Source organism: Mus pahari, chromosome 3 (genome assembly GCF_900095145.1).
Source record: "Mus pahari chromosome 3, PAHARI_EIJ_v1.1, whole genome shotgun sequence".
NCBI lineage: Eukaryota > Metazoa > Chordata > Mammalia > Rodentia > Muridae > Mus > Mus pahari.
In genome coordinates this window covers 104,698,987-104,708,672 of record NC_034592.1, presented here as the reverse complement: position 1 = coordinate 104,708,672, position 9,686 = coordinate 104,698,987, and the positions used below count along the sequence as shown (strand labels likewise).

General features: G+C 43.6%; 1 protein-coding gene and 1 pseudogene across 7 annotated transcripts in view; one reads left to right on the top strand and one right to left on the bottom strand.

The window, feature by feature from the left end:
* Tp53bp1 (tumor protein p53 binding protein 1) overlaps positions 1–9,686 on the top strand; it is a 102,912-nt gene that overhangs the window by 21,655 nt on the left and 71,571 nt on the right. For all 6 annotated transcript variants that reach the window (XM_029535959.1, XM_029535958.1, XM_029535957.1 and 3 more), the window contains exons 2-5: positions 3,824–4,013; positions 4,603–4,787; positions 5,001–5,091; positions 5,302–5,386. In XM_029535959.1, coding sequence (XP_029391819.1) covers positions 4,007–4,013; positions 4,603–4,787; positions 5,001–5,091; positions 5,302–5,386 — 368 coding nt within the window. In that variant the 5' untranslated portion in view covers positions 3,824–4,006. The remainder of the gene's footprint in view (positions 1–3,823; positions 4,014–4,602; positions 4,788–5,000; positions 5,092–5,301; positions 5,387–9,686) is intronic.
* Positions 8,130–8,605, bottom strand: LOC110318135 (annotated as a pseudogene). The gene has a single exon (XR_002380356.1). The product of XR_002380356.1 is annotated as a 60S ribosomal protein L27 pseudogene (transcript).

Below are 9,686 nucleotides of genomic sequence, written 5' to 3'. Positions count from 1 at the left end.
GGTCTACAAAGTGAGTTCCAGGACAGCCAGGGCTACACAGAGAAACCCTGTCTCGAAAAACCAAAAAAAAAAAAAAAGGTCAACATGTCCATGGCGGTAGTCCATGGCTTAAATTCTAGCACACAGGAGGCAGAAGCAGGAAGATTGCCACAACTTTGAAGTTAGCCTGGTTCACAGAGTCCCAGTCCTTTGGTAGGATTATCCTAGAGATAGTTTAGCCCAGTTCATAAATGACCTCAGCAGGTTCACTGTCCCATCTTGCCCTCGTCTTGTGTTGTCTTAGCTTCTTCCCAAGGATGTGGTGTTGACAGTGTCTCGGTTTCTCCTGCTTTCTTCATTTTTGTTTAATTGTGAGTCTCTGGACCATTGGGAATACCTATAACCAACATTGGAGGGAAAATACAGGGCAGTCAGCCAGGGCTATACAGAAAAAAAAAAAAAAAAAAAAAAGAAAGAAAGAAAAAAAGAAAAAAGAAAATACATTTTGAAACCAAACAAAGGCTCTGCATTAACCACTGGACAATTTGTCACTGCTAACCTCTATAGCTATACATACTGGGTTCAAATGCGAACTCTTATTACCTCGGAGACCTTGCACAATTTATTTATTTTTTTCATGTCCCTAAGCCTCGGTCTGCTCATTTGTACCTCTCATAGAGAATGATGCTATTAGGTGAGGTCATGTTAAGCAGCACAGTATCTGTTAAATGGTGAATATATAGAAATAGATGTCACTAATTATAACACTGGTATGTGATTGGCCACGAGTTTGTAGGTTCAAACACAACAGAAGGCAGCTTAAGGGTTAGAACCAACAATGGTTAGTTATAAATCAACTTGAAATACTTTACTCTCAAAGCTTAAAGGGGAGGTATGACTGTGTCCTTATTTGTTAAATTAAATACTTCTCAGATCCTCAGTGGAGTTCTCTGCCGCCGAGGTCAGAGCTAGGCTTCCTGTGGGCAATCATTAAGCACATTTAAAGGCTGGTCAGTGTGGGTTAAACTGGTGGGGTTCTTTTGTTTAGGGAAATCTGTGAGAATACATGAGAAAAAGACTTTGCAAACTAAGTCACATCACATTTATTTCTTGTTGTTTGATTGGTTGAAATTTATTATTGAATTGTGGGACCCAGGGGGGTGATCCCAGCTTGATGAGATTCTCTGTAGGTTTTCAAGATATTAGAGACAGCCTGAGAGTAAATGGCTTTAAACTTCAGAGGAAAGGATTTAAGTGGGTTAATCAGGAGAAACATTTTCTGACAATGACACATGTTGAATTTTAAAGCAAGGTAACATAGAATCTTGTGAATTTTTCTTCTCAGGGAGGGGCTTTAGGGGGGAAAGTAGAGATGAAGCTGCAAATGAAAGTGCTGATGATTCTTTGCAGGAGCATCAAAGCGTGGGCTCACCTAGGTGTAATCACCTAGGTGTAAGTCAGTTAGAGCCCTAGGGGTCACCATCCTGCTTGTATTTTCTTTTTTCTTTGTTTTTGTTTTTTGTTTTTTTTTTAAGATTTATTTATTTTATGTAAGTACACAGTTGCTGTCTTCAGACATACCAGAAGAGGGCATCGGATTCCATTACAGATGGTTGTGAGCCACCATGTGGTTGCTGGGAATTGAACTCAGGACCTCTAGAAGAACAGTCAGTGCACTTAACCCCTGAGCCATCTCTCCAGCCCATCTGCCTGTATTTTCTTATCTTTTGGGGATAATTCAATGACTAACTTAATCACCACACTGCTTATCAAGGAGTTCAGTTTTTTTTTCTCAGTATTTTTATTTTTTAAAATTTCTTGATTTAATTAGTAGTGGGAATGGCTCACGTTCATTTAATCTTTTTTTTTTTTTTTAAAGATTTATTTATTTATTTAATGTAAGTAAATTGTAGCTGTCGATTACAGATGGTTGTGAGCCACCATGTGGTTGCTGGGATTTGAACTCAGGACCTTCAGAGAAGCAGTGAGTGTTCTTAACTGCTGAGCCATCTCACTGGTCCTCATTTACTTAATCTTAATTTATGTGTTCTTCTTAGTTTTATGAGTTGAAGTTTCTTTAAGAATTATTTTTATTTGGTTTGTATGGGCTTGTGCTTGTATGTATGTATGTGCAGTGTCCATCAAGGCCAAAAGAGAACGTGGGATTCCCTGGACTTGCAGTTACAGAAGGTTGTGAGTCACTGTGTGGGTGGCAGGAATCGAACCTGGGTCCTCTGGAAGAGCAAGCAGTGCTCTTAACTGCTGAGCATCTTTCCAGTGCTTAGTTTTATGAATTTTGACAACCAATTTTTTTTTGAAACATCAAAGTAATCAGAAAGACCTGGGTATCTATGTCTCCCTAGGGGAAGGAGAGCTGTAGCATCAAGCTGGAGACTAACAGCATGGTGGCTCTGAGGAGGGCTCTGTGGGAGACAGCTCAGCTGCCCAGTCTTAGACCTAGTTGGTTTCTTCCCTCTCACACCAAACAGACTGATACCCTTAATGCTCTGCTATAGTTGATGTCGGCTTGAGGTGGATTCTTTTTTTCTTTTCTTTTCTTTTTTTTTTATTGCATTGATTTGATGTTTAGTACTCAGTAGAGAAACACAGGCGTCAATCCTGAATGATTTTAGGATTAAGAAGTGAGATGTGTCTTTGTGATTTGGGTCATTTTTGCTCTACTTGTAAAACATTCTAGGATTGGAATTTTAGTTATAACAATAATAGATCCTAAAATTTTCAGAGCAATTTCGTTTAAGCTGGCCCTTTTGTTCCCACAAGTAGTGTATATGAAGACAACATGCTTTGATTTGGGGGTTAGGAAAATATGATCACTGTATCTATAGCAGCGGAGAGGAGATTGGCGGGTAGGATGCTCCTCTCTAAGCTTGGCTTATTTCAAGTGCTAAACTGGACATTTATAGAAGTCGAGAACCATGTATGGGCTGTGCCTAAATAATTCTGAGTCTGGACTAGAGAAAACTGCCTCCGTGTTAATGCCTACTATGTATATTCTTGGCACTGTGCTAAGGTGCTTTCCCTCCTGACAGCTGCTTGGTTAGAATTCTAGCCCAGATCCAAGGGCTCTTTAAATTAAAATGACAGCGAAACCACGTATGTATCTTGAGCTCAGTTCATTAATAGTTGTCACAGCTGCCACACCCTTTATAAGACCCTGACACCATAATTAGGATAATTAAATCTCTGGGCCTGGATCCTTTAGGTCATTGAGTTAGTAGGGGTGACAGCTGTTCTCTTTGCTTAGTTGGAGGATTACAATGCTCAGTTCTTTCAATGGGAGGTGCAAAGCGTCTGGGGCTGCTGCAATCCCCTAAAAGAAAGGGCAGAGAGACACAAATAGGGAAGCTTGAAAGCGAATGGGAACACGAAGACTATATAAGACAACAAAATCAAAACTGCCAGAGACATAGAGTGGGAAAACGGAGGCCTTTAAATTCAGGCAGAGGTCTACAGAAGGGATGCTGATCGGCACTGGCAAACCCCATAGAGGCTTGTCTCTTCCATTTCACCATCTCAGAAGTACTAGCTATCTTCGATTATCCTCCTCTTTGCCCTTTCTTTGAAAAGCCAGGAGACTCTCCTTTTCCATGGAAGTCAGTGAAGAGGCCCGAAACCCTCAAGTGTGAGTAGTGAGTACCCCCATCCTTCAGGCAGGGGTATTTATTTCATGCCCTCTTAATGTCCCTTAGGTTCAAGGATACTGTCATGCTGGCTGTATTAGGGGGAGGGCCTGCGACGTCCATGCTACCATGGAAACGCGCCGCCGTGTTCCTTTTCTTACGTGGGGGGCGGGCACTTCACCTCAGCCACCTATCATCCTTAGGATTTCCTGAGTGGCAGGCAACAGCAGCGAATGGGAGATCCGATATTGAGTGACGTGACGGGAAAAGGGGGAGCTCGTGGCCAGTGGCGGCGGTGGCGACAGTGGCGACCTGGGGATCGACCTGGAGGGGCCTGGGCACCGTGCAGAGACCTCTAGATCCAGCGCGAGGGACCTCCCGCCGGGATGCCAGGTAGTGCTGCGAGCGAAGCCGAGCGAGCCGGCCGCGGCGGCCCGGGTGGCGGGCTTGAAGGGCTGGCCGCTCGGAGGGGGCGGGGTGGCAAGCATGGCGGCGGTGACGGGGACGGGGTTGGAGGGCCCGGAGAGGGGGTGGGGAGGCAGCCACCGCGGTAGTCCTGAGGCTGCATGAGGGCGGTGGGCTTCCCTCCCGCCGGGGTTGCGAAGAGGTCTTCCCGGGGCTCAGTGGCGTCAGAACGCCGGGAGAGTTGTGTGGGGGGATGGAAAGGGGCGGGGAGAAGAGGTGAGGAAGGAAGGGTGTCTGAGGGAAGGTGAAGAGAAAGGAAGGGAGGGAGGGAGGGAGGGAGGGAGGGAGGGGGAGATCGAAGGATCCAGAGGCTCGGCGGTAAATAAAACGGAGAAATGAGGGGTGGGGAGATGGCCTCGAAAGTACTAAGAGCGATTGCAAAAGTGGGCTACTCGGGAGCCCTAGAATGGTCTCTTTCTCGATCTCACACTTCCGCCCCATTATTTAGTCTCAGATTGTGTGTGGAAGGCTCAGTAGGGTTACTCTCCCGAATTGATCTTTTGTTATTCCATTCCAGGGGAGCAGATGGACCCTACTGGAAGTCAATTGGATTCAGATTTCTCTCAGCAAGACACTCCTTGCCTGATAATAGAAGATTCCCAGCCTGAAAGCCAGGTTCTGGAAGAAGATGCAGGTTCTCACTTCAGCGTGCTATCTCGACACCTTCCTAATCTGCAGATGCACAAAGAGAACCCCGGGTTGGTGAGTGACTGACTGTGCCCTGTTCAAGTTGTTATTTTTTTCTGACCCCCTACTCCAAACTAACCCAGAAAATTAACGCGTTTAGTTGATTGTTATCTTTTGGATAAAGTTGGTGGGGAATGAAAAATGAAATCAACGTGTTCTCACCCACAGAAAGGTCCCTTTTGTACTACTTTGTGTACTGTGAGGATCTTATGTGCTGGTGTTTTCTAGGAGATTGTGTCAACTCTGGAACAAGCTCCTGCAGAACAAGGGGACAGTAATCGCTCGTTTAATGAACATCTGAAAGAAAAGAAAGCTGCAGGTGAGCAGTTGAAGGCTTGGCTCTCCTGCAGTGTGTAAGGTTCTGGGGGGCAGTTGAGATTATGTGTAAGGAAGCCTAGTTTGTTATCTAGTGTTCAGGAAGCCTTCATACCCGTGATTAGTTTGGTGTTGCCTACATTTCTGAATTTCTATTGCAATTTGATGGCAAATGTCTTCTGTGCTAATATCCAACTCGTTCTGTCTTTTTCAGACCCTGTGGAGTCTTCTCATTTGGGTACGAGTGGTTCCATCAGTCAGGTCATTGACCGGTTACCTCAGCCAAACAGGACAAGCAGGTAAACTACTGTTTCTATCAAAGGAATTAATTTCAATTTATTATTCGATCAACTCGTATCTGTACCTGCTGACTCATCCCAGAGATAAAAACATTAATCTTGTTTTGCGAGCTGGGGAGTGGGAATTGGGGATTCTATAGGTAGTGGGGAGTGGGAATTGGGGATTCTATAGGTAGTGGGGAGTGGGAATTGGGGATTCTATAGGTANGGGAGTGGGAATTGGGGATTCTATAGGTAGTGGGGAGTGGGAATTGGGGATTCTATAGGTAGTGGGGAGTGGGAATTGGGGATTCTATAGGTAGTACTGTTTTAGGACTGAGAGCTGGGGTCTCTTTTGTGAAGTAACACTTTGTGTAACTCCTACAACTTCAAATTGTAATGTAAACCCTAATGAGTTTTCAAGCTTTACTGTGTCTTATGCATATCAGGCTGATGGTGTCCTCTGTGGTAGGCCTGAGACTGACCTCTAACATAATGTTAATTCTATCCCTAGGCAGCTGTGGAGTAAAGACATTGTCCCCAGTGGGGTACTGATGGGCAGGGACATTAAGGGATTTGCTCAACTGTTCAGGGAGAGCCAGCCGCCCCTTCTCTTTCTTACTATTCTGTTTCTCAGGCTTCTGCCCAGTTCTCCTGTGGTCAGAGAACACAGACAGCCTTAGTAGTCTTGAGGAGGTAGGCTGAGGGGGAGGTGGTTAGGGGAGAGGGTGTTAGCTTGACCTGTTTGTTACTGTTGCTTTACCTTAAAGTGCTTTTTCTGGTGTGTGCTATATTATATTTGCACATAAGTTTTTTCCTCAAGAGGAAATGGATACTTTTAAACAGTTTAAAAACTAGTGGGCTCATCTTGGCCATTGGATAACTTTTATTAGGCTCATAATGTTAAAATATATTTGAAGGAGTTTGGATTTAAAAGTGGGAGCCTGATATGGTCTTGTACAACTTTGATTCCAGTGCTACTGGGGCAGGAGTGGGTAGAGCTATGTGAACCCAAGACCATCCTGTCTACAAGTAGACTTCAGACCAGCCAGGGCTATACAGTGAGGACCTCCCTGCTCCAAGTAAATAAATAAATTTCTCATGGAGCTTGCATTTCTTGCTTTTGGGACTGCTAGTTCTTACTGTCTGCAGTTTGCCCTAATATTCCAAGTGGACGTCTCCCCTGGGCATTCTTTGCTGTTTGTCATGGTGCTTGTCCCTATACCCAGCTGCGTGACTTGTCTGTGACTATGTTGTTTGTTTAGTTTTTGAGACATAGTCTCATTCTGTAGTCCATGCTGTTCTGCAGCTCACTGTGTAGTACAGTCTAACCTCTAATAGTGGTGATCCTCCTGTCTCAGCCCTCAGTTGCTGAGATGATGGGTCAGCCATCACGCCTGGTGCCACTTAACCTGTTATCTTTCTTTGCTTTGGTTTCTAATGTCTTTAAGGAATGAGTGCCTGGCGATGTGTTTTTCTGGCTTGTAACCTGGGTACACAGTAGGGGCAAGAACTGGCGCACTCCATTATAACATTGTAAATACAGCAGTGCTGTCTGCCATGCTCCAGGCTTTTTTTTCCATTTTGAAATCAATGTGTTGCTCTTGCTCTATGTGTAAATACAGATTTTATGGCCATGTTCAATAGATGTGCTGTGACATGTACTTAGAGGGCTTTGTTATCATGGGGCTTGTAACTTAATAGGGGGAGACCCAGTCTTTACCTCAGTCCCGAGTTACAATTATGTTCATTACAAAGAGAACAATATATAAATAATCCAGCTGGGAGTAAAGGAGTACTTCTTTGAGGAATGCAGTCTAAACAATAAATGCAAATGTGTTAGTCCCAGTTAGGGGGTTGAGATTCTGCCATGCCATGTGAGAGGAGGATCTTTCCAGAGAATGCATTTCATGTGCAGAGGCCACAGAGCTGGGGAGAATTTGAGGCTGATTCTAAAAGAGTGGAAGTTTCTCAGAACACAAATACACACAAACACCCCCCCATACACATATACACACACAGCATACATATACACAATACACATGCACATACAGCACACACACAGTACATACACATACATACCACACATACATGCACATAGAATCTTTTTTGAATAGCAGATATTTTGAAACACAAACTCTGCTTGGGAAAATTTTTTTGTGTCATAAAATCCCCCTGCCTCATCTTGTTTTACCCAGTCTTCTGATGGTATAAACAGATGTTCCTAAATAGGGATTGTCCTATAATATAACATGGAAGGAATGCATATATTTAAGTGTTTTTTTGTCAGATTTTTAAAAATTGTTTTTTGTGTATGAGGGGCAGATACGCACATGTACTTGTGGAGGTCAGAGGACAGCTTACAGGAGGGGTCAGTTCTTTTGTTCTGCCTTGTGGATTGTGGGGTTTGAACTCAGATCAACCGGCTTGGTGGCAAGTATCTTCACTGACTGGGTCATCTTCCTGGCCCCAAATATTGTCATTTTAAATATTCATTTGTATGTATTTAACTTTTTGAGGTTTTATTTACTTTCATTCTATGTGTAATGGATATTTGCCTGTATGATTATGTCTGTGCACAACATGTAGTGAGTGCTCTGTGAGGCCAGGAGAAGGTGTTGGATTCTCTGCAACCTGAGTTTCAGATGGTTGCTAGCTGCCACGTGGGCACAAGGAAGTGACCCCAGTCCTCAGGAAGAGCAGCCAATGTGCTTAACTGTAGAGCTATCTCTGTAGTCTAACATGTTTCTTTTCTTTTTCTTTTTTTTAAATTTTTAATGACCAAACAAAAATATACTTAAAAGTGAAGCTTCTGGAAAAACCATTTGTTCTTCCCTGTCTTGTATCACTCCTCAGACTTGACGTTGGCCTCCCACCTGGCCTTGTGTTTCAAAGCTGGGTCCCTGAACACATCCTTGTTGACAACAGTCTTGTCCAAGGGGATATCCACAGAGTACCTTGTAGGCATGAGGTGGTTGTAGTTATAAACTTTCACAAAGGACTTGATCTTGGATCGCTTGGTGATTTTCTTCTTGCCCATGGCTGCTGTCACTTTTCGGGGATAGCGGTCAATTCCAGCCACCAGGGCATGGCTGTAAGGGCGGTCCGAGGTGCCATCATCAATGTTATTCACGATGATGGTTTTGCATCCGGAGTAGTGTCCGGCCAGGACTAGCACCACTTTCCCAGGTTTCATGAACTTGCCCATTTCAACAGCAGGCAGCCGGAACCCAGCAGAAAGGAAAGGCAGCATGTTTATTTTCATATTTCATTTAGAACTTTGTGTATCTTAGGCAAGCTGTCTACTCCTGAGCTATATCTAAAGCCCTCATGGAACATATTTAAATTAGGATAGTTGTACACTCACATATTATTGTAGGAAATAGTGGAGAGCTTATTGTGGTGGTACATGCCTGTAAATTTAGTAATTGGGAGGCCAAGGCAGGGGGACCATTTTGGAGTTTGAGGCCAACTTGAATGAACTACATAGTGAGTTCAAGAATAACCTAGCATGCAGAGTGAATCTATCTCAACAAACAAAAACTAAAAACAAAGAATACAGGGGGAGATGGAGTATACTTTGCCTTGTGTCTGTTGTGGTAAGCTTACAAAGGTAAACTATTATAGCCAGGTTGCTGGTTCACGGCGTTCTCTTAGATTCTGTCTAGCTGTGGTTGGGTACTGCGTGTCTAGTTTATGGCTTGTGTGGATTTGTGTGTTGCCACTACAGTCAAGAGACTGAACAGTTGTGGTGTACAGAGGTGTCTGATACTCTTTCTGAAGTCATACCTCCCTTCATTGGCTGTACCTGAACCCTTAGCAGTCATTAACCTATATTAATTTAGCAAATTATTTCAAAATATTATATAAATAAGCAAGTATATGTGACCTTTTTTTTTTCTATCAGCATAATTTTTGGGAGGCCTATCAAAGTGTTTCTGTGTATCTGAGTAGTCTTTCAGAGTATATCAGATACGCCATTAGTCACAGGTTGAAGCATATCTTTTCTTTTTAAGTTTTTGGCTATTATAAATGAAACTATTATAAATACTTGTGCGAATTATTATTATTATTTTATGTCTTTGGGTATATGTGTGTGGGTGTGCAGGTGGAGGTCAGAGAGGACAACTTTGATTTTCCACCATGTGGGTCCCGGGGAATGAATGAGCGAAGGGTCCATGTGTGTGCATAGATATATATGTATACTTAGACAGAGGCCAGGAAGGTTGCTCAGCCGGCAAAGGTTACCCTTTTCTGTCTTCCTTCCTTCCTTCCTTCCTTCCTTCCTTCCTTCCTTCCTTCCTTCCTTCCTTCCTTCCTT